Source organism: Barbus barbus, assembly GCF_936440315.1.
Source record: "Barbus barbus genome assembly, chromosome: 31".
Lineage (NCBI taxonomy): Eukaryota > Metazoa > Chordata > Actinopteri > Cypriniformes > Cyprinidae > Barbus > Barbus barbus.
Window position 1 is genome coordinate 7,335,209 of NC_136759.1, and position 26,557 is coordinate 7,361,765.

Consider the following 26,557-nt stretch of genomic DNA (forward strand, 5'->3'; position numbering starts at 1 on the left):
CATTATTTTACAAGTAGTGTATGTGTGTGAGAATATATATATATATATATATATATATATATATATATATATATATATATATATATATATATATATATTTGTTTTTTTTTTAGAAAGATGACTCATGCTCACAAAGGCTGCATTTATTTAATATAAAACACAGTAAAAATGCAATATTGTAATATATTATTAGAATTTAAAATAGCTGTTTTCTATATTTTAGAATTTATTTATTTTTTCCTGTGATGCAAAGCTACATTTTTAGCAGTCATTACTTCGGACTTTAGTGCCACATGATCCTTCAGAAATCATTTTAATATGCTGATTTGGTCCTCAATTATTATTTACTTTACATTCCATTAGAAAACAGCTATTTTAATTGGTAACATTTCACAATATTGTTGTTTTTACTGTATTTTTGATCAAATAAATGCAGCCTTGGTGAGCACAAGTAACTTCTTTTTAAAACATTTAAAAATTGAGTCGGCTAGCCGGTTTTTTTTTTTTTTGTTTGTTTGTATTTTCCAGTGGTTGATGCATGATTGTCACCAGGATTGTCAAAAGCTCATGATAGTCATAATATGACAAAAAATTACATTTTATGCACATGAATAGATTTTAAACCTGTGTTCAATTTCTGAAAGCTTTTATCATTAGTTGTACATCACTATCCCACATCCTGATCTAAAAGTAACGTCCTTGAACAAGAGCTAAATATTTACTCGTGTTAATGCGGCTCATGTGCATGAAAAGAGACGTAATGAGGACGGGGACATGCAGACGTGCTCAAAATGTGTATACCCTCCGTCTGGCTAGTAATACGGTGTGTCACACCAAAACAGACATAAATCCAGCTCAGATTACCATCTGCCTATTGTTCCATATGGAGGTTAGATTACGACCACACAATGCGTGTAGTGTAAAGGGCAGCAAATGTATAAACAGGTCTGCGGTTGAGCCGATTGTGATTAATTGCCATGTACGGTCAAACATTTTGGGACACTGGGTTTTTAAAGCACCATTCACTGCATGAGTGTCTACGTCAGATGAGTCTATAGACGTCAAAGAAGCACCCTTGCCTCACCAAAACACAAATAAACTGGTTATGAGTCACCTCCCCCAGTACCTAAACACATCTGACCAATGCATCAGCGTCATGGTCAAATTTTTCATTTGGTGCTCCAGGCAAGATAAGACATAAGCAAAGAATAAAACCCTTTTTATGGTTAATTAGTTCCATTGTCGCTTTCTACCATGCCTTTATCATTTATTCTGGCCACTTTTCAAATGCCTTTTTATGGAAGGATGTAGATTTGTCACAGAGCCACTGTGTCATAAAAAAAATAAAAAAATATTATATTTTAAAAAAATACAATGATATCTAAACAAAAATGGAATAAACTATTTTAATATTTAATTTTAATATAAATGTACTAAAAATGCACTGATGTATATTTATCAAAAATTACTGTACTTGGTTACCAAGAGAACAACAGAGTCAGTGAAGAACATGCTTGAGATGAGATATAAAACATTCAGTTACATATCTTAAGTAAATTTATTGAAATGCAATAATCTAAACATAGAAACTATTGTAGTGTTTAATTTTAAGATTAATATTTATTCATATATAAAGAGCAAAAAAATTATACCACTGATGTATATTTATCAAAAATTACTGTATTGTTTACCAATAAGTGACAAAACATTCTGTTAAATATCAATTATATTATATTTTTATTGCACATCATAGCCAATTAAATTAATCTAATAAAAATAAAATAAAAATAAAAGTAAAAATAAAAATAAAAATAAACAGTGTTAATATTATGCAAATATTTATTTTATTTTTAGATGTCATTTTCACCATTTCTGTGACAGAATGCTATTACATGCAAAACAAAATGCAAAGGAAATGTTAATTATTTTCACAGAAAAATACAAAAAACATTCTCCTATAATGCCTGATGTATCCTCTTCATTGACCAGTAATGGTGTGGAAAGAGAGTTTCATTTCCACAACATTCCACAGTTGAAGAAACACCCATGTGTGAGAGAAAGACAGAATCCAACTCATTTGTTTGTGCTCAGCTGGATGCTTGAAGACTGACAGACAGCGGCAACAGCTAATGAGAGCCCGGCCATCAAAATTCAGAGTCTGGACTGCTGGTGCAGCAAAACATGGCTTCACAGGGAAAAGCCCTGGGTCATTGTGGCAACGGAGTGGGAATTCTCCTCTATTATTTCACAGCCTAAGCTTTAATTAACATGAGCACCGGTGATTCTAGAACCCCTAATGGGCGACATCCTACATACAATAGTCAGCAGTTAAATTAAAGAGTGCTGCTACTCCGTAATCTCACAATATCACGTGTCCACTCTTTGGTGGAGGTTCACAGCTGGGCCTTGGGTCAAAGGAAATTACAATCACTGGGAAGTACGCACTAAATCAGCCTTCCAGATAAGACGTAATAAATTCTTCTTTCTGACAAAAAAAAATTTGGAAGACCCGCTGCCTTCACGGTTGGCAAAAACAACACGGATTAGGTCAGCTGGGTTTTTTGGGAGCAGATCACCCTGGTAATACTCATTTTCCAACCACATCACGGCTTCCAAACCAGTTTCATTTTAAGACGAAAAACAGTAGGTACGTGTTAGCACCAAATTGGGGTTAATAAAACAAATAGACGTGAAGTCGCAGACAGTTACTGTACTTGCGCCATTTCCGTGACTTTCCTTCATGGCATGATGTTGATGTAGCACATCTAAGTCATATGAACCCAAAAGAGGCTGATTTCCTGATTTCCTAAGAATGTGTTTGGACCTCTTTCCTTGGAAAAAAAGCAGGATTGTGTGTCTACCTTCAAAAGGCACACAGTGAGAGCTTATTGATTTTGAGAGTGAAAAACATTTGTTGACTGCTGATAAAGCGCTCTGGGTCAGAAGTCACTCTGTGTGTTTTTTGTCCTGCAATTAATTAAAAAAGGACCGGCGCAGCTGTGGTAACACACTCGGCTGAGCCGTTCAAGGACACCCACTGACTGTCCGCTTTCATCCACAAATCTCAATCAGAGTAAGTCTTATTTGAGGTCACTCTTCCTAGTTTTGCCCTTAGGGCTGGATGGAGTATTGGTATTTTTTACTAGTTAATCAGTATAGAATAATCAGTTCAGTGTATAAGTTTTGTGTTCCGTGGGTCCACTTAAAGGAAAAGCTCAACAAAGAAATTTATTTCGGTCATTAAATCACATTCTAGTCATTTCAAATATATGTTTTTCATAGAAGACAAACATAACATTTGAAACCAGATCAATTAGACAGTGAACCCAAGAAACTATTCGGTGAACAAATTTGATCAGTCCGAATGATTTGTTCATGAATCAATGCTGAAATGATTCAATGATCCTGTCTCAAAGGTCAATTATGAAGGAATGAATAAATCAATTAAATAAATAAGAAAAATAAATAAACATATATAAATAAAAAAAATAAACAAATAAATTTAAACAAAATAAATACATTGATTTTTTTGGTTAAAGTATGAATTCAAGACTTAAAAATTTACTTGTGGCATTTTTTGAAGCTAAAAGTTGTGGTTATGAAAAATTATAGATAATAACTGTTTTTTGGTCACATTTTATTTTAAGGTCCAATTCTCGCTATTAACAAACCATTAACTTTTACCTCAAACTACTAATTTGCTGCTTATTAATAGTTAGTAAAGTTAAGTTAAGTTTAGGTATTGGGTAGGATTAGAGTACATATAGAATATGGTGATAAAAAATATGTGTTTTATAAGTGCTAATAAACAGCCAATATCTTAATAATAGGCATGCTAATAAGCAAATAGTTCATAGCAAGAATTGGTACCTATACTAAAGTGTTCCCTTTTTAATTATTCCACAGAACAAAAAAAAAAGAACAAAAAATGATGTAAGTGGTAGGTAAACGATGACAGATTAAGTAAATGATGGCAAAGTTTCATTAAGAGCACACCTGGACAAAAAACAGATGGAGGATTCTGAAGAACTATTAAAGTTTATTGATATTTTTCCATTGTGTTCCTCATAAATAATGATATTGTAACTACTGACCTTAATGTGAGTCTAAATACAGCCGACAATGTTTGAATCCTGATAAAGAATGGCAGCTTAAAATGATATGTTCACTTCGGGAGTCCTGCACGTGGTGGAACAGCCTCATTTAGTAAATATTTGGATCGCTTTTAACATGGAAAATCGCTTTGGGTTGTTTGTCACAGCGGACATGACTAGTGTAAAATATGATACACAACAGAACAGTCCTCCACAAAAGGAAAAGAGGAAATATATGGGAGGATTATAGTGTAGCCGTATACCAAATAAGCCCATGACGTCTTTGCATCGCGGGTCTTAAATTCACCGGCCCCATGGCTGGAAACTGATAGTGCATTTCTAACATTGCGGCTGCTGTGAACCAAGCCGAAAAGCTACTTCAGGATGCCAAGGCTTTTACGGCAAAAACGGACACTCCTCCAGTTTCAAGTAAAACCTAGATGTTCATATTTTATCAATTTTCCTAACCGCAAAGCGGTGACTCTAAGCTCTCCAAAAGCCCAAAATAAGGGCTAAATAAGGATTGGGGGTCTAGAGAGTAATATTCAATGCTCCAAATGTTCCCAAACATCTGGGGAATGTTAAACGTGACACTTCGTAAACAGGTTGCGGTTGTTTTCAGGATTTTACCCAAAGTGAGGTGACAGAAAAAGCGCAGCTTGGATTTTTGCAGTCTGTCTATTTCATCAAAAGCTCAAGTTAATGTTTCTTGACAGTCTAAATATATAGAAACATTAAAGAAAGGCAACGGAGAACATTTTTCTAAGCTGTGGCCAAAAGTGTTAAGAAACTATAATCCGGAGCCATAGAGCAGGTGTTCGATTTCTGACCTCAGAGGTCAAAATGTCTTGCCGCCACACGTCTTCTATTAAAACCTCTCAAGCGAGCTGCTTTACAAGGAAAGGCGGCTCAACCTGAACAACAAGAATACCTCAGCACCTTCCCTCCAGACACCAGATCCCCTAAATAATGCAAAAAAAAAAATCAATCAGAAAAATACATCTAGCAGACATTCTCTGTGTGCCAGATAAACACTTCCAGACGCTGGACTACAGCCATTTTCCCACATGCTAAAGTGTTTTGACAGCCATCTCAAAAGCTCTGCTGTTTTATTTTTTGTTTATTGTCAGCATTAACGTGGATTTCAGCAGAATTTGTTCATCAAAGCTTGCTGCTTACAAGAAGGCTTGTTGGAAGAATGTAATAGAAATAAATCATCACGCTTACACCATCACAAGACAGATGAACGAGTCCTGGTAAAGGAGAAGAAAAATATAAGTCTACCAGACAAACCAAAAACCAAAAGTGAGTATGTATAACATTTGTGACATTTACTCACCTTCACGTCATTCTGAGCACGTTTCACCTTACTTTTTGTTCAGCAAGTTATTTTCAAGTCAAATCTTTTCTATTAATCATTTATTTCAGTTCAGTTTCATTTAAACTTCTATCATGGACTCTCAAGAACAAGACATGGAATTAGGGCAGATGTCATTATGTTCAGTGAACATCTACATAAAATGTAGTATTTTTCTCACCCAAAGCTGTCATAGGACATCTTTTGAGGCTTGAAAGCTGTAGTTCCCATTTGCTGTAACTTTATTACAATTTTGTCTATCATGATCTATGGAAGAAATACAGTCAAAAAGTTTTGCAATTAAATAAATGAGTAAATGATAGGGGAACTTTCCATTTTGGTCATGCTTTTCAGGGAAATTGAGTTTTTTACTATAAAATAAAAGGAATAATACGTGGACAACTTACTTATCTGTTTCTTAGTCACTTCCTTTAGTTGTTTCCTCCAACTCAAGACATGTGTGAATGTTTTGAGCATACTTCCACAAAACACAATGACAGCCTGTACATGTGTGTTCAGTGTGAAAAACAGCCCAGATAATGACAAATCTATGCACCTAAAATCAATAGTATTTCACAACTATTTTCCATGTCATGAACACAGAGTGTATCCTGTAATTCACACTCCTCTGTGATATAAACACGCTCACTACACTCTGCAATTTGGTTTTCCCTGCCAATGTCTCACAGCTGTAGGATGTTGCAATTATCAGAACATGTGTTTTGTTCTTGCTATGTAGCAGGTAAAAAAGAAACTTAGTCCAGCAAACTGCAATTTCACCCAGAGTCTATGTGTCTAAGAATAACACTTCTTGTTATAAAAAACGTAATGTGCTGGTATCAGAAGGTAAATGAATACCATATTCATGTAAATAGTGTTTATATGGCACTTCCAGGAATACAATGGTGCTATCATGTCCACACAGTATTGCTGTTGTATTTTAATAAGCCTTCAAAGCGACAGCATCAACATAAGCTTTCTGGTATTTTCTGTATTAATTACTTTAAACTAAAAGGGTTATAAAATTAAGCACTGAGGTCTGTGCTACATTTGAGAGCAAATTTGCATTTGCACCAACAGGGGTCTCTCTTCCGCTAAAAACACTGCCTAAGCCAATGCAACCTATGCAAGTGGAAAAAATATCTTTATGTTTAAAATAAAAAAAATTCTACTAATAAGTATAAAGTCAGAAGTCATTCCATGACTTCTTGCCATCAAACTTAACTACCATCATATATTTCAAACATGCCAGCAGTGTTTTTGAAAGCCAACAAAGCACTATTCACTGAAAGGGAAAATAACTCAATTACTTTATTACATTAAATAGGCTACATTCTTCATTCTATCCTTGAACAGGCACTGAAATAATTCTCAGTCACTGGAGATTTATAAATATCTGTCCGACTTGGTCAGCGCCAGGGTTATATTTAGAAGCGCAGAGAAAGTCACGATCCACAGGTCTGTTAATATGTCACGTCTTCCATGGTCGCAGCATTCACAGTCTGGCACACATTAGTGAAGACTGTCAATGATTCACTCCCGTGTGACACAAATATAATATTATAACATTAAAATATGTGTAATTCTTTTCAGACAAATACTGTATTGGCTCTGGCAAATGCATACATATATATCAAATATATTAACATTAACATATACTTACAATGCAATCTCACAAATAGTTACATAGACTGCTGGGAACTTCTTAAGCATGTAATGATAATGAATAAAACTGGCCTCATTCACTTTCGGGATGAATGGGTTTACCATCACAGCCGCTGATGGTTTGCCACTGGAAACATTTATCCATTCTCAGTACACACATTTTCGCCATGCCTCGTCTACCATCCATAAATGTATCCAAATCTGAGGAACTCTCAGGGAGACTAAATTGTGAGGGAAAACCCCCTAGATTCCATCCATGCTGGACCAGAGCCACTTCTAAGAATAAATCCTGGTGAGCCTATTTACTTTACAAGCTTTTTATTAAGTTCTCTGGTAATCATCTGTCTACTTGACTAATGAGAGCGCAGACTGGAAATCAACATTCATTTTCTTGTGGCTTCTTCAGGGCCTAATGCACCTTTTGGTTTTGAACTCGCAGGATATTACAAAATAATGTTGTTCTAGATCAAATGTTCATATGAGATTCTCTTGTGCAACGGTCGGGCCACTGCCATTTCTGAAATAAACTAGACTTCACCTTCCTTCAAAGAATAATTAATCAGAAAGGGTTTGGGCCTGATGGGGCAAAGTTGCAATTGCTCAAGAGCTCTTCAGAGAAGACCATTTCAAGAAATCCCATATCTGCCACTTAAGCATGCCAGCATCTGCCCATTCTGAGTGGCACTATGCTTTCATTGAATGGTATATCTATCCAGTGAAGGAGCAAGAGAAAGGAAGTGCTTTTCCTGCTTTTGGCTTGAGTGGCCTCTCCTCCACTTAAACCTCCAAAAACACACAACCGGAACATGGAAGTCCACAGCCGTGCTTCTCAAAACCTTCCCATCATGTAACTCTGAAGCATTCTCAAAGTCCTCATCCCAAATGATCTGCTCACTTTCACAGCTTAGAACGTAAAGGCAGTTTCCCATAGATCAATGCAATACAACTGCAATAGAATTGAAAATCACATCTAGGTGGCCATACTGTTGGATATCTAACTCAAAACATCTGCAAATGGCATTTATATGATAGATAGATAGATAGATAGATAGACAGACAGACAGACAGACAGACAGACAGACAGACAGACGGACAGACGGACAGACGGACAGACGGACAGACGGATGGAGAGACAGAATTACAGAATGATGGAAAGTATGATAGAAAAATAGTTAGAACGATAGATAGAGAACAATAGAACGACAGATAGAATGATACAATGATAGATAGAACGTTACAACAAACAATAGAACGATAGATAGACAGACAGACAGACAGACAGATAGACAGATAGACAGATTTGTCTATCTGTCTATCTAAAAATTGTCACCCGCTCTAGAGCCCTGCAACCCCTGACACAAAGATCTAATGGCTGAGCACTGTTGTCAAACCATTACTCTAAGAGAGGATGGGAGGTGACAGAAATACAACAGTGAGCTAATGATCTTTACAGGGAGGCCGGCGTTAGTGAGTTGTTAAGAGTTGTGTGGGAGAGGTCGGGTACGGCACTGGCCTTTGTCCTGAGTCCTGACCCCTGCACTGAATATTATAAATAATGAATGACAACTAATTAGGCTTGGTTACAGTACACCTCGGTTGAATTTACGATATCTTAAATGACACGTTGTTGCTTAGTACCTGTCTCATATCCATTTGATGGCTTGAGACTAAATATTTAAATTTAATATGAGCACCAGGTGGTCCATTTTAATACTGCAAACATGTTCAAAATGACTCGGTTAAGTTAGTCTCTATCTGTGTGATGAGAGGGATTTTTATGACCCTTAGCAGTCATTGGCATTCCCATTAGCCTAAAAAATTCCCTCAATTTTATTATCTGGCATCCTGTCAATCGAATTATACACATAAAACTATTCTGGAAATATCTGCTAGCTCAACCTGGGAAAAACTATTGGAAACTATCATTAAACATTCTTCAAGAGATATGAATAGCTCATTGATTTTATGCTTCGGCAAATGTGTGTACCAGTGTTTGTCTCCGTGTATGAATGGATGTTTATGTGCAAGGATGGGAATTTCGGAATATTGTGTGCAGCCACAGCAGATGCGCAGAGTGTCTGGCGTCCAGATGGTCATCTATTAAGAGAAAGGAACCCAAAGCACTAGAGCACCACAGGAATCAAATCAGCTTCATTACTATAAACATCACTTAAATATCTACAGATTCATTTCAGAACTACCTCAAACACAGAAAGAAAAACAACCCTTTATGGAGACAATGACTGACTCTAATAGAGTCTCAAAGATAAAAACTATGTAAAAGGTTGCTGATGAATGGAAGAAACCAGAGCTCAACTTTATAATTCATTTATTCATTCAATACTCAGTATGTAAGTTTTGTTGTGGCAACCGTAGAAAGAAAGTTGAGCTCTAGTTTCTTACACAAACACACACATAGCCGATTTCAAACAAACAATAAGATCAATAAGATTTTAATTTATATCCCGAGTAATTTCTTAAATTACAAATTCTGTCAAGAACCTCTAGATGGCGCAGGCTGATGGGTCTTTTCCGCAAACTGATGATATTCACACTGTTAAATTACTTGGCCCAAGCTGATTGGTTCATGTTGCACACGCAGCCAATGAGCTTGCTGCTTTGCATTTAAACGGATGGTTAGCATTCAACAGAGCAGTTCACAGCGCGCTTTCAGAGTTCCTCTGAAACCCTCCACCTTCCCCAGCTCCACCTGTATAGATCTGCTATGGGTTATTACATATTTGTGCAGCAGCAGTATGTATTAAATACTCTCAGCACTGTATTGACATATGTACTGGCAGATGCAAGTTCCAGTACTTGCTTTTCAGCAGCAGAAGCAATAATCTACAACAACAGCAACAATTCAGCAGTATAGCAAATCTACTCTGCCAAGACCAAATACATAAGCATTGTCATATCTATAACCAAGCTAAAATCTTCAGAGAGTTGTTGTGATAGAAATGAATGAACGAATAAATTAATTATATATCTATATAAAGAAGTTTATTCTGCTCATCAAGGCTTATTTAATAAAAATACAGAAACTTCTTTCAGGATTCTTTGATGAATAAAACGTTATAAGTCTTCATTATAAGTCTTTACTTTACTATTTAACACATCCTTGCTGAATAAAAGTATTATTTTCTTTCTAAAAAAAAGAAAGAAAAAAATTACTGACCCCAAACTTTTGTATAGAATAGTGAATATTGTTACAAAAGATTTCTTAAATAATGTTACCAAAGTTTTCTATTTTTAATAAATCCTGTTCTTTTGAACCTTCTATTGATCATAGAACTCTGAAATAAATGTATCCACAAAAATGTTGAGCAGCACAACTGTTTTTAACAATGATAACATAAGAAATATTTCAGCATATTAGAAGGATCATGCGAGTAATGGCTGTGGAAAATTCAGTTTTGTCATCACAAGAATGAATTACATTTTAAAGTATATTAAAATAGAAAACAGCTATTTTAAATTGTACTATTTCACAATTTTACATTTTTACTGTATTTTTAAATCAAATAAATGGAGCATAAAAAAAACTTTCAGAAACATTACTGGACCAAATCGCTTTACTTTTGAACAACAGTGTGTATATATATTTCCACATAAATAAATACATAAATAAATATGTACGCTCTAATTGTCTCAGTTCAGCCAGCTCCTCAGTTTATGTCAACAAGTCTGAGTCAGTGGAATTCAAGAACGTGTGACGAGCCTTTTGCCTCCAACCCCCTTTAGGTTGAACTCACACTTTGCCACCATACAGGAAAACATCCTTTAAAATATGTCCTTACTATCTAGGAAAAGCCTTTACTGTGAAAACAAACAATGCATCATTTTTATTGGTTGTACATGACTGACATAAACAAGAATGTGCTATACCATATAGGTCACTTGTCTATAAAACTAGTAAATGGACTTCCTGCTTGGAATGGTTTTTTTTTCTTAAAAATTATCAACAAGCATGCAGCCCTCACAAAATCAGACACAGCAGGTCCATCATGTTATAGAGAAGGTATTAAATAACAGCAGTTGTCTGTCTTGTGTTCCTCCTGAACTAGATACTGATGACAAACCAGACACCACAAATTCAAGAAGACAAGACACAACACGCCTGCCGTTCACCTTATCACAGCTCATCAAAGATGTGAACGTGAGACTTACACCTGCATTTCTGAGAACATGTCCCTTCAAAGAACAATCAGAACATTCTGCGTCAGGTAACATGAGAACTCTTGAGGAAATGTTCTAGGAAATGATTTTGAGGTCAGTTAAAGTGTGTCCACTCGAGTGACATAAAATCTATTTAATGTCTCTATTGTTTCTTATGGAAAGAAATGACTTAAAAAAAAAGAGTAAACTGAGACTTGGGCTTAAATATTCTAATTCTCAAATTGGTAAAAAATACTCTCACATCTTCTGAATAGTTTTAAGATATTTCAACATATCTGAAATAGTGCTCAGATTTGTCAAAACAACAAGGCCTGCCAGCAAAGGTCTGATACACTCTTAAAAATAAAGGTGCGTCCCATAGAAGAACCTTTTTGTCTAAATGGTTCCATAAAGAACCTTTAACATCTGAAGAACCTTTCTGTTTCACAAAAGATTGTTTGTGGCGAATAAAGTTCTTCATATTATGAAAATGTAAGAAAGAGATGGTTCTTTAAAGAACCGTTGACTGAATGGTTCTTTGTGGAACCAAAAATGGTTCTTCTATGGCATCGCTTGAAGAACCTTTTGAAGCACCTTTATTTGAAGTGTGTATCTCAATATCAACTCAATTCTCATTCAATTCTTTCTAAACCGAATTATCAGAGCCATGGAATAACTCTAAACTCACAAATGAGATCTCTTTAACATCTCAACTGTTCTCCTAGAAAGCAATGCGTTTAATTAAAGAGTGAACTGAAATTTTCTGAAATATTCTGCTCCACAAACTTGTTTAAAAGCCATGCAATCTCATGTCTACACTAGAGTTCCAAAAGACATCTCAAAAAGTCTCAAACTGTGCTCAGATTTGCCAAAATACCAAAGTCTGCTATCAAAAGTCTGAGATTTTCAGTATGAACTCAACATTTCTTATTAAAATCTTCAGACCAAATAAATGAGCTATGGAATCAATCTCTCTATCCTTAGAAAAGAGATCTCAATAAGCAACTAGATTAAAAGAAGTGAGCAGAGAAGTATTCTGCTTTTCATATTAGCTTCTTTGGTAACCTCACGTCTCTTCTATAGCTTCAAAAGTGATCTCAAAAAGGATTTCCAGCCAATATATCAAAATCCTACAATCAAATGTCTGATTTCAATATGAACTCAAATATTTCTCATCAAATTATTCCAAAACCAAATTATCTGAGCTGTTATGTCAATAATGTTCCCATTTGTGTCTATTTTTATCTCTCTTAAGGAACTTTATGAGAGACACCTTAGCTGATGACACTTAAATAAAACAGAATTTAAAACATCAAGTCTCATACAGTTTTTTGTCTTAGATGAAATGTACAATTACAGGTAAAAAGAAAGAAGAAAAGGTGTTGTCTTTATAAATATGTTAAGTGAGAGCAGTGCTTTAAGAGACTGAATGGTCAATGAGGGTCTTAATCCATGTGTGCAGACCCCCTCAGGTAAACTCTCATTGATGAACACAAAGCAAACGGGAGGAGCTAAGATGTCAAATGCCATTTACCTGAACGACCCACCATTGTCTTCCACCGAAAAACAACAGCAGCAAATACAGATTCCTCACTAAGTATATGTTATTTTCTGCTTCAGTATAATACAGCATAAATAAAGAGCTATGAAGAAATATTTAAACCACACACTGATATGAGTCAAACAAAAGTTTAAAGGTCAAACTAGTCATTGCTATGTGCACCTAGGTTCATTCGTTTCTGATTGAATAACCCGAGATGAATCAGTCACAGAAAAATGTTTTGCGTGTAAAATATGAGACCTGACACAATATGTTCCATAGTATGAGATTGTTTCCAACTGGCTAACTGAAACAAATTTGGATATAAACTAAAAATAGGGCTGTATAATATCAAAGACTGGCAATATCTTCACGCTTCCAAAACTGATTAAAGTTATCAAACACAACCTAAATACACACTATAGAAACTCTCACACGCCAACACAGCAACTCTGACTCATAAAATCTTATGTAACCAATCCCATGTTGTTCCACCGGGTCGTACCTGCCGCTATCCTGTTAAGAAGCTGCTGACGGGCAATGATCCTGCCCAGCCTGTACCCGGAGCGCCGTCTGAGGTGGTCCATCCTCAGGTAGATATCCTGGGTCTCTGGGGTCATGTTTCCCAGACATTCGCTGCTCTCGGTGCGCGGCAGCTCCCTGTACATGGTCATACAACGCCAAATGTCCGGCACCACCTCCCCAAAAACAAATACCTGAAACGGTCACGTAATCTGTCCACCGACAAGCCAACATGTGTGAGATGTGAGTCCGTAGAGTTCCAGAGGAGTGCCAGCTGTCAGTCCTGCCCCCTTTTTGAGTCACATGAATAGAGGTGAGCCAATGGGAAGCCAGGCTGACGAGGGCAGGCCTTGTGGCTGAGCTGAATTCAAGGTCTGTGCGAGTGTGCTCGGTTCAGGAGGGAAATATAAATACCAGAGGAATGCCTGTGAACTGAGCGAGTGGAGAAAGTTGGAGAGCAGGGGGCCGTGGGAGGGGAAAAAGAAAAACAGCGTGGCTAAGAGAAACACCCAGACCTAAAAGAACAAGCCTGCTGCTGTGAAGCCCCACTAAGTTTGCTAAGGAGGAGTTTGTTAGTTGTGAAAAGAGAAAGAAAGAGTGGCAGGAAAATAGAAAAGTTGGTCTTATAGACTATTGGTTTTAGACAAAAATTGTGTGATGGAACAATCCTACAAAGAGAAAACAGACCTAGGAGTGACTGTGTATATGAAAACAAGGAAACCAAAAGGTGTCTTGTTGGTAAACTCAATCCCCAACCCCCTATTTGCTCTGAGCACAGTGGGGCTTCACCTTGTGAAACAGCCATTCATGCTAAAATGGCCATTTCACACATTAAAATAAGTTGAACAGGAAACGTCTCAATTGTAGGTGAAACACAAGAACCTTTATTTATGCTGAAATAATGTGCATTTATCACTTGGCCTTAATTTCCTGGCAGATTTTAAAAAAACATGATGTCAATAAAAAAAATTATATAAAATACAAAGTAAAATAAAAATAAACAGTGTCATTAATAGTTCTCTTGCTTTAGTTATCTCTTAGTTCCACTTGCAAAAATATAAAAAAAGAAAATAAAAAAGATTAATTAATTTTTGTTATGCTGAAATAATGTGCATTTATCACATGGCTTTAATTTTATGACAGATTCCTAAAAACTTAAATAAGAAGTGTCATTAATATATCCTCCTGCTTTAATTATCTCTTAGCTCCAATTGCAATTATTAAAAATATAAAATTTTAAATTATTAAAAATATAAAATTAAAAAGTTATTCAAATTAAAAGAAAAAAAATCCTTTTTGCTGTCAAAACATAGGACACTGTCTAATTTTTATTTGTCAACTATCCATAGGTAGATGGATGGATGGATGGATGGATGGATGGATGGATGGATGGATGGATGGATGGACGGACGGACGGACGGACGGACGGACGGACGGACGGACGGACGGACGGACGGACGGACGGACGGACGGACGGACAGATAGATAGATAGATAGATAGATAGATAGATAGATAGATAGATTTGGGGAAGTCGTGGCCTAATGTTTAGAGTCGGACTCGTAATCGAAAGGTTGCGAGTTCGAGCCCCCGGCCGGCTGGGATTGTAGGTGGGGGGAGTGAATGTCCAGCGCTCTCTCCACCCTCAATACCACGACTGAGGTGCCCTTGAGCAAGGCACCGAACCCCCAACTGCTCCCCAGGTGGCGCAGCATAAATGGCTGCCCACTGCTCCGGGTGTGTGTTCACGGTGTGTGTGTGTGTGTGTGTGTGTGTGTGTGTGTGCGTGCATTTGTTCACTACTCACTGCTGTGTGTGTGCACTTGGATGGGTTAAACGCAGAGCACCAATTTCGAGTATGGGTCACCATACTTGACAATACGTCACGACTTTAGATAGATAGATAGATTGTTCTAAAAAGTCAATCATTTTCTATGTAGTTGCTCTATACTGTAAGTACCAATAAAACAGATAAAGCCCTTAATCACACACTTGCCATCTGTTAAACATGTTGCAATAACTAAAATAAAATTGGTCAATGTATATTTCATTTAAAAAAATACATATAAGGCACTCGCATTTTAGTTATACTGCAGCACATTAAACTAGAATTTGTGCAAAAAAAAAATAAATAAATAAAAAAAAAATGAATGGAAGGTTTGCAAGAGCGTCTCTTCCATTGCTGCATGGAACAACCCGAGTCTTCAGAATGAAAATAGACTCTGCATATTTGCAAACAGTTCCACCCTCTGTTGACTAAACTCCATCACTCTTAAGGCACTGGTAAACAGCACACATTTCCTGTTATTAGCCTATGTGTAAGCCTCTCGCTCCTAGTCTAAGTGTGAGCGAGCACATAAACACATGAACCGGGTACTAATGGGCACGACACCAAGCTAAACACATTCTGTGCCCCCTCCCACACAAAGACCACAATTCAACCAGCGCCTGCAATCCTGCTGCTATTTATACATAAACTACCCCATCCCTCACTCAAACGCCCCTCGCCACAGGAAAGTTTTCCTGTTTTCTACTCTGTAACGGTTTTAAGACGTTCCGTGCAGTTTGTGTCGCTACATTACAAATTATCTAATTTGTTGACCCAAAGCTTGAGCTTATAAACAAGGTACAGTGCATGCTCTTGCAATCCTATAATGCACAAAAGGGCTCTGTTGACTACAGGTGTAACTTGAGTGACTGACAGAGCCTAATGAATGCTGTGATTCGTTTTTCCACACAGACTGCTTAAAGTGTAGATTAATGTTATGCTGAATGGGATTTTAAATGTTATATATGTGTGCGTATATATGATGAAAAGAGGTTTTCAAGCATCAGAACAAAAGTTTAATACAGCAGCAGCTTTATTTTTTCATGCATTAGTATGAAAAATTAAACATTGTGCCCTGCTTATTTTTATTTGATTTAAATGATTATCATACATTTTTAACATGATTTACAGAAGACACCCATGAAAATGTCATTAAGCCAAGCAATAGTTAATAGACCAAAATAAATAAATCTTGTTAGACATATTTACAACAAGATTTGTTGTTCTTAATCATTCAAAACATCATAAAATGTTGTATGATCGCTTTTTGTTTTATATATTTGAATAAGTACAGGTCAGAATAAGTATGTTGTTTCATGTTGTAACATAAAAATGCCTGTCAAGCTGAATGACCATGGAACATTATTTCACCCATATTTTATTTTCAGAAGTTATTTGAAACATTAAAGTAGATACTTTACTTGCATTTAATAGGCTGTTTATGTTTAGAAATCACTTTTTTTTTTTTTATTGATACAGACAACAAAATGGGATGTCTTTGACATATAAATGTAGCAATAAATTAACAAAGAATAATAAAGACATTCATAAAAAATAATAAATGGACTAACAATAAACTGACTCTGCATGAGGGAAAAACAGGCCAACATAAAATATTATTCCATGGAAAGGTTCTTAGTTTTTGGCTACTGTATAAATGATTAACGATTAAATGCTTTAAGTATTTTATTGCTTGTGTTTAATAATCCATCTGTCAACAACAGCCTACTCCAGTTCTGGCACAGGCTTAGTTTATTTGGAGGAAATGGGTTGTAATAAGTGTACTATGCACTTTACTGACCCAATTTTACAGCACATTGTCAGACTGACAAAGAAAATCAGCTGTTATATCGTACCATATAATAATTTCAGTCCCTTTAATTGGCCTATATAGACATATGATGGTATCTTCAATAGACATGGTTCATGAGTGCTCTCTGACTGATGAAGCACTCGAATGAAATGAAATAAAACTTTCACAAACCATTCAACAAAGCTACAGCTTGTAGAAAATAGTTTAGACCAGTCAAATGGATTATCATTATTTCAACACAGCAAGAAAAAGGAGAGGTTTTTGCTCTGAGCAATACAACATCTATCCTTTATTAACTATTGACAGAGTCTGCTTTGTAGATTAGCCACTTCTCCAACACATCTTTAGCTTTATGTAGTAGAAGAAGTGTTATTGAAAACAGATCAAACATCTTTGTCATGCAGAACTGAATGCTTTGTCAGATTTAGCTCAATATTCAGAGCCAAACCTGCCATTGCCAAGTCTCTCATCATTTCTATACTGGAGCCAAAGACGAATGTCTGACAGCTCTCAAAATAAATGTATGCAAAAGTGGAGGAGAGAACAGACCCTGCTCACCACTCGCCAAAGAATGCACATTCCACATGCTCTCTCTCTCTCTAAAATAATAAATTAATAAATCATATTCATTCATATTAAATAAATAAGATAAAGACTATTGAACAAATTAATAAGTAAATAAATTAAATATAACAACAACAATAATAATGTACAATGGGGATAAAAAGATAAATTAAAGACAAATAAATAATGTAATAATTTTATATAAATAATACACAAGGGGGATTTTTAGAAAATAATAAAACAGATAAAGCCAAATAAACTTATAAGTAATAATAATAATAATACAGATAAATAAATGAACTACTCAGTAAATAAAAATAAACAAATAATACACAGGGATGAGGTATTAGAAAAGAACAAAAAAGGATAAATAAATTAATAAGTAAATTAAAAAAAAATAAAAATAAAATTAAAGATAAATTAAAGACAACACGGGGGGGATAACCAGAAAAGATTTAAAAAAAAAAAAGATAAAGATAAATGTATGAACTAACAAACAGCATGTTTGAACTCAGTGGCAACAGCATAAAATCTCAACCTCACATCTTTGAAGAGCGCAGTAGATGGTTTTTTAGATGTTATACAGACAGCACTACTTCACAGTCATCTTGGTACTTCATTTGTGTATTTTTCCACTAGCTGAGGCAGAAGCAACTGCCAAGAAAACATAACTGTATTTGTACACCTTCATGAATTAATAGCTACACTTTGATGGAGAGAAAAATAAACAGTTTTGTGGCTTCCACAATCAGGTCAGATGAGGATTAGCCACGAGAGAGGCCTGTCAGGATGACAGCTGATTCCTAATAAAACGTCCTGGCTGAGAAACTCCGGCCCGGGATGCTGACTCCACAACTTGAGCGTACAGAGAGCGAAGATATCAACACAGCCAGTGGAAAGAAAAGTTATCGGCATAATATTTACTCTGTGGGTTTCTGGGAAGGGCTGCTGAACGTGGGCAGGAGCCAGATAAAACCAGCAGGTGCTTACGATTCGCTCCAGCAGGGAGAGACGGCAGACGACGAAAACGTTTCTGCTGGTTCTTCTGAATCTCCCATTCAAAATGTCCAAGCCGCATCACATTTATGAGTTTTCTCTGCATTGAAGAATCTGTTCCTTTGTTTAAACGTAACTTTATATGGTAACAGCGACTGGATTGTGTGCAAAATGAGCTAAATGTTGTTGTAATCTGTCTTTCTTGTGGCCCTTGATTGCTGCTGCCTTTGGTTTAAGAGGCTCTTTTGCAAGTGGCTTGTCAGGAGATTTGAAAGATGCCTAAGCATTCTAGCCTATGATCCTATGAAGCCTATGAAGTGTTGAAATGCAGACCATAATGCAATCCTACACAAATCCCTCATTCCATATGGGCTGCAGTGCTTTAGTCTTGGACGACAGACTCATGGAGAGTCACTGATTGATATACAAAAATGGGAAATGCTGGCTTTAGAAACCACATGACATGCTATTATTTGAACCATCTTTTTTCCACATTAGTCTACTATTGTGGTATATTCTATTTTAGATAAAACAATCGGTTCATCTAAAATAGATTACCGCACAATAATCATAAAAACAATAAACAAAAATACCTGTAATTTGTTACGATTCATGTTTAAGGTGGTTGTTAGAAAAAGTTATTCTTTGTACCAGCCATGCTGAAAATCAAAAAGCAGTTTTTTTTAAGACTTTCATTTAGCAAAGTTGCATTTAACTGGTCAAAAGTGACAGTAAAGGCATTTTTAACATTAAAAAATGTCCAACAAATGCTGTTCATTGGCACTTTCTGTTCATCAAAGAATCCTGAAAAAAATGTATCATGGTTTCCATAAAAATATTAAGCAGCACAATTGTTTTCAATATTGATAAGAAATGTTTCTTGAGCAACAAATCAGCATTAGAAATATTCTGAAGGATCATGTAACACTGAAGACTCGAATAATGATGCTAAAAATTCAGCTTTGCTATCACAGGAATAATTTACATCTTAAAATATATTACAAAAGTTTTATTTCAAAAACATTTAAAAATCTTCCTAACCCTAAACGTGTGAATAAACAGTCATATTCAGTTTGAAGGACAAAGGTGGAGCTCTATCTGCCAGAATATCCTTCATGGTTGAACTTTTAATAGAGGCTCAAGTCAGACTGAAATATACCCCTCGAGAGCCACACTGAGCTCTCCACCGTCATGCCTCAAAGAGCTCCTCATTGTTTGGCATGTGTATAAACAGTCAGGCCAGAGCGTGCACATGACAGCCACCTACATAGCACATCACATCTCTGAAATACATATATGGAAATGAACGTGATAAGCATGCCAACAATGCCTCAACATTTCATCACAATCCCCATGGCAGCAAGATCATGTGCCCAAATAAACAAACCTTGAACAAGACAAATATACAAGCTGTTAAAGATTTCGATCTAATAACAGTTTTAATTACTGTCCAATAAAACAAACAGATGGACCACCATAAAGCACTACAAAAGAAAAATAAAGCTCCAGTTTGAAAAGTGATTACTAGTGTTTTCCACTAATACACCGCGTTGCATTGACTGACATCTAGTGGTCAAACATTGTCAAGCGTCTCCACTCTGGATACATCACCATATAGAAGTTAATAGCAGTTTCTAAAAGTGTTCAGCACATCTGCCTAAATTCACACTTAAACAAATACACAAATACATCAAATGCTGAGAGTAGACTAGCAGAAGACAGATTATGCAAAACTCCCCATTCAATATAATGAAGCTGTTGCATCTAATTAGCTATAATACACACACGTCACATTCTACTGAAACACGTGGTTAAATGTGTTTCAAATTATATTAAAAACGTAAAAAGTGGCATGTTAATTGGCTAAAATAATATTTTGATGTGTTGCTATCTTGCTGTAATCGTTTTACCTTTTACATTTCGCTGCAAAATCTACAATAGACTGAAAAATACTGTGGCGGAGAAACAAATTTCACCCAGAAATGAATGAATTTCACAACTAATTGAAGTAGACTTAAATAGTACTTTCTTGTAAACAATGTACTCTAATAATCTTGATTATTTACAACTTCGAAATTAGCGACAACTAGCCCCAGTTTTATTGTGTTATTTCAAACCCCAAACGATAATGCAAAGGTTAAGCAATTTAAACTTCAACAACGATGCTCAATAATCTCAAGACAATACATAAATGCAAACTTTTTGTTCTCACGTTGTGCACATCATCAGATCACCGCGTGAACTTTACTTCAGGGTCACTAACCTGCAAGTCGTCTCTCTCTGACACTTTTCCACAATAAATCCCAAGCTTTGGACGTGGATTCTCTGAGCTGCTCACTGAATGATCGTCTGAGTGTCAGTGAGAGAGACTTTCGTTTCGCTGTCATCGTCAATCCGCGCTCATAATAATCAATCAGTGCCCCCCGTTATTTCTCAAAGATAGCGAGACTCTTCTTCACCTGCCCCGCAGCCACAGACCGCAACGGGAAACTTTTGCGAAAAATAAATGCATATCAAAAATAATAATGTGGAAACAATCTCCCAAATAATCCAGTTTAGGACACGCGTTGGTACAAGACGCACAGCCGCTGTCTGGAGCCGCCGTGTTTTAAAGCAGATGTGGGTTTGTTTGAAGTTTCTCCTTCTGCTCGTAACATACACTCTCTCTCTCTCTCTCTCAAACACTCTCTCTCTCTCTCTCTCTCAAACACTCTCTCTCTCTCTCATATCACTCTCACTACTTCATTGGAGGACTTCATTTCAAGCCTCACTTATAAAATAAATCTAATTTCTCAAGGCAAAAAGCACAAAACTGCTCACATACTCCAGCCTGTGAACAAAAGCAAAATAATATAATATAATATAATATGATATAATATAATATAATATATAGTATGTATATAATATATAAATATATAATCCATCCTAAAAAAAAAAATGCTGGTTTGTTTCAACCCAAATGTGGGTCAAATAAGGACTAATCCAACTGTTGGGTTACATTTTTTTAAACAACCCAGCATTTTTTTTTATTTTTTTTTTTGAGTGTATATAATATAATATAATATTTAAAAAAAGTCAATGAAAGTGCGGGACAAAAAGATATATATATATATAACAAATGGTCATGCTGAGGAAGGATAGGCATACCATGAACACTGACGGCTTATTTAATTATGGGCCTCTATGGTTTTCATTTTGCACTCAGCATGGCATTATCATCATAACAGAGAGGAGATTGCTTTTTGTGACAGGTTTTCTGTCTGTAATGTCAAAAGTTGATCCCAGCTGAGATGGGAAAAAAGTAGGTGATGGCAAAAAGCGAGTCTAATGGAGAAATGAATACTTCTATTTAAACTACTACTGCATGCAGTGAAACTCTTAACTGATTAGTATCAGAGTCTATTCAACCTGAATCGAGGATTTGTTATTAAAAGAAAGAAGTTTAGCTTTACATAAAGCAGTGCATTATTTGTTGTCTTTAGAGATCTGAGGGAACACTGTTAAGCAGCCAGTCATGTGTCTAGGTAGGAAACGGGTAGGAGTGTGGCCTTTATCAAGGTGAGTGTTAATGTGCCTGAGCTTTATTCACTAATGAGGAGTGTTAATGTGCCTGAGCTTTATTCACTAATGGAGTCATCTGATGGGAAAAACCTCCCGGGAGAATATGAGGGTCATCTGCTGTGCTTCAGCTTACGTGTCAAAGGTCAAAGGTCAGGGCCAAACATTTCCCCTCTTGCGGGATCTGCAATGGAATGCCTGGCTTGGCGATACGACCACCTGACCACCTAAAGAAAAGACTAGGAATAGGAGGTTGACCGATAAAGAATTTTGGAAGAAGCAAGTGTATTGTGTGAGTGTGTATTATATATATATATATATATATATATATATATATATACACCCTTAGTAAATATGATCAAAGAAGGCTGTGAAAATCAATCTGCATTGTTAATCCTTTTGATCTTATATTTAAAAAAATCACAAAAATCTAACCTTTCATTGGATAATAAGAATTTAAAATGGGGGGAAATATCATTATGAAATAAATGTTTTTCTCTAATACACATTGGCCACAATTAACGCCACCTTTTTATTCAATACTTTTTTAAACCTCCATTTGCCAGTTTAACAGCTCTAAATTGTCTCCTATAATGCCTGATGAGGTTAGAGAACACCTGACAAAAGATCAGAGACCGTTCCTTTATCCAGAATCTCTCCAGATCCTTCAGATTCTCATCTCCATGTTGGTACTTCTTCTCTTCAGTTCACCTCACTCATTTTCTACAGGGTTCAGGACTGGAATGGCCATAGCAGAAGCTTGGTTTTGTGCCCAGTGACCTATTTTTGTGTTGTTTTTAAGGTTTGTGTTTGGATTATTGTCCGATTGGAAGATCCAAACATGGTTCATTATAAGATTTCTAACCGAGTCAGTCACTTATTGATTTTTTTATCTGTTGGTATTTGATAGAATCCATGATGCCATATGTCTAAACAAGATATCCAGGACCTCCAGCAGAAATATAGGCCCACAACATCAACAATACACAACAAATACAGCAGTATATTTCATTGTACACATGGGGTACTTTTTATCCCTGTGCTCACCAAACCCATCTTGAGTGTTTGCTGCTAAAAAGCTTTTTTTTAGTTTCATCTGACCAGAGAAGCCAGTCCCATTTGAGATTACAGTCGTTTCTGATAACTGAATATGCTGGAGTTTGTTTTTGGATGAGCTAGGAGAATTTTTCTTGAAACCCTCCCAAACAACATGTGGTGATAGGTGCTGTTTGACATTTTTTTTAAGGTTTTCTGACCCCGAGACTCAACTATTTTATGCAATTCTCCAGCTGTGGTCCTTGGAGAGTCTTTAGCCACTCAAACTCTCCTTCTCACCGTGCATTAGGACAATATACACACATGTCCTCTTCCAGGCAGTTTCGTAACATTTTCTGTTGATTGGAAATTCTTAATTATTGTCCTGATGGTGGAAATGGTCATTTTCACTGCTCTAGCTCTTTTCTTAAGGCCACTTCACTAATTTGTGAAGCTCAATTATCTTTTGCTGCACATCAGATATATTATTTGGATTTTCTCATTGTGATGGATGATTAAGGGATTTTGGGCTTTGTTTTCCCTCCTATTTATATTTCTGTGAAACAGGAAGCCATGGCTGGATAATTTCATGTTCATACTCACCCTGGAGTGCTCAAATATGTGTACTGTGAATATGAATGGGAATATACTTCAGAGATATTTTACTCATAAGAATTTCTAGGGGTGCCAATAATTGTGTCCAACGTGTATTTGATTAAAACATTTATTTCATAATGAGATTTTCCCCCATTTTCAATTTTGTTTTAGTTAAATGAAAGGTTAGATTTTAGTGATTTTTTAAAATAAAAAATCAAAAGGATTAATAATGCAGGTTTATTTTAAGAGCCTTCTTTGATCATATTTACCAAGGGTGCCAAAAATTCTGACCACGACTGTATGTATATGTATATGTATATATATGTGTGTGTGCTTATATATATATATACATATATACATTTATATATCTTTTATGCATCTTTTACACTTTACCACTTAATTTTTTTATCTTAGAAATAACTTTACAATAATAATAATTTTGTTTTAAAATACATATGATAAAAATAAATACAAAAACAAGTAAAGATAAAGACAAAAGTAAAAGTAAAGTCAAAATTGCTCTGTTGGCTGTGGAGTCAAGACATTTACAAATATGATTAAAAGATGAATATGAGACAAAACTACAGAATGTCACATTTTATTATTGGGTGATTCAACACATAAATGTTTTACCAGCTAAGAAGTTCAGCACTTTTAGAGTTTCATCTGATGTGAGCATTAGTATTGGAACAGTTGCCTCACAGGTCTTTCTAAGTGATCAGCTGTGTCCTGTTGCATTAATTCTTCAGATATTAAAAGCAGGGAATGTGTTGTATCAGTTATATCCATTACTTCTGTATTCTGAATCTTGCATTCGATGATGACACACACAAACCAGGATGAAGATGAGGGAGCTGACTCATCTTCAAGCAATTTGGATGCTAAAAGAAAAGAGGAAGTCAATTAGAGCTATAGCAAAAACAAAGGGCATGGAGAAATCAAGAGTTTGGAAACCACCAGCGACACCAGCAAACAACAACTACCTGATCAGCTGAGAAAAAAAACAGTAGTTGATGACAGACAAATCATAAAAATCACCAACAACTTCCAGAAAGCTGGGATGATGCTCTGACAATCTACTGTCCTCAGGAGACTTTGACACAGAATTACAGATGCTACACAGCGAGATGCAAACCTCTGACCAGCACCAAAAATAGAAAGGCAAGATTAGAGTTTGCAAAAAAGCACAAAGGTGAGTCAGTAGAGTTTTGGAAATGTGTTTATGGACCGATGAGACAAAGATGAACCGTTATCTAAGTGATGGGAAAGCAAAAATGTGGAGAAAAAAGGGAACTGCAAATGATCCCAAGCATACAGCCTCATCTGTAAAGCATGGTGGAGGTGGTGTCATGGCTGCCTCTGGGACAGGCCCTCTCAACTTTACTGATGATTTAATGTATGATGACAGTAGTAGAATGAATTTGGAAGGGTACAAAACCATCTTGCCTAACGATATTCAAGAAAATACCACCAGATTCATTGGGAAGTGCTTCATATTGCATCAGGACAATGACCCAAAACACCCTGCCAGTTCAGTCAAGGAATTTATAAGGGCAAAGAAATGGAAAGTCTTAGATTGCCCAAGTAAATCTCCAGATTTAAATCCGATTGTACATGAATTTCACCAGCTGAAGAGGAGAGTAAAGGCTCCCCAAAACAAACAACAATTGGAATTGGCTATATATAAAATATATACAAATTATATTATTATAATATCAATGATGTATTTATTTTAATCATATGCATTTTAGAACTCCATATAGTGCAAAATTATTTTTATATATTTTATTTATTTATTTCTTAGTTTATTTAGACATTTTATTAATTGTCATAAGGACCTTGATTTTGCTAATGGCCAATTAAATGATAAAATATCTTTTTCCACTTTAGTTTTTTTTTTTCTTTACTTTTCTTTAGATAGACAGAGAGATTAAGAGACAGAGCGATAGACAGACCTCTATTAAAATACACAAATACAGAAGAGGTTTTTTTTAAACTAACCTCTATGTCTAGCCTGAAGAGGTTAAAAAAGTCTCAAGATAACAAAGTAAAGACCACCTAAATGATGACCTACAGCTTTCTATTCTCAGATTAATTTGTCTAATACGCAGACTGCTGGATGTTTAATACTGCAAAGTCAGGTCGTGTCTGTCCACCTCAGCAACTGTCTCACTCCATCACTGCTCCATCTGGCTGTTCTGAGCCCTTGATCTCCTGTCTGTCAGCAGCTGATCTCTTCGAGAGACCCCTCACTTTAAACTTCAGCACAGGCTTTCCATTATAAAACCAGCCCACGGAGCAAAATACCAAACCAGCGGTCAGCACAACCTTGATGACCCTCAGCCTCGCTGTCAAAACAGTAGATGCTGAATGTGTCATCTGCTGTCACATTGCATTTCAAGCAGTCTACAATGAAATAACCAGAAAGCATGAAATCATAACTTACACTATATACAACCTGATACGTTCATAACCGTTCCAAATGTCTCATTAAATAAACTGAATTTAGAGATTAAACCCGAAACGGCTATTGTGAAAGAAATGAGCCAGCCCAGATGTGGATCTACGAGTGCTTATATGAAGTAACTGAATAATTAGTTTCACAGAATTACAGTGCAAACCCTCAACGTTTGCCATGGAGAATATGAATGTCATACAGATGGTTGAGCTCAAGCATCAAGAAAACTCAATGGACTTCTGCCAGGCAGCACATTTGCACAGTAGCCAAGCTGGTGTCCCTGCATTCTCACCAGCATCGAAGTACACAATTGAAACCACATGGATCTTCAAATGCCGAAATTCCTCGTTTAAAAATATTTGGGCCTATTTAAC

General features: G+C 36.0%; 1 protein-coding gene across 3 annotated transcripts in view; it reads right to left on the minus strand.

The window, feature by feature from the left end:
- LOC306851575 (stAR-related lipid transfer protein 13-like) overlaps positions 1-20,946 on the minus strand; it is a 40,314-nt gene extending 19,368 nt beyond the window's left edge. Inside the window, exon 1 of one of the 3 annotated variants that reach the window (XM_079387916.1) lies at positions 20,799-20,946. In XM_079387916.1, coding sequence (XP_079244042.1) covers positions 20,799-20,922 — 124 coding nt within the window. In that variant the 5' untranslated portion in view covers positions 20,923-20,946. Of the gene's footprint in view, positions 1-13,319; positions 13,616-20,798 lie in introns of those variants that run through there. The other 2 variants (XM_079387915.1, XM_079387919.1) reach the window with 2 other exon arrangements.
- Between the last annotated feature and the right edge of the window lie 5,611 nt (positions 20,947-26,557).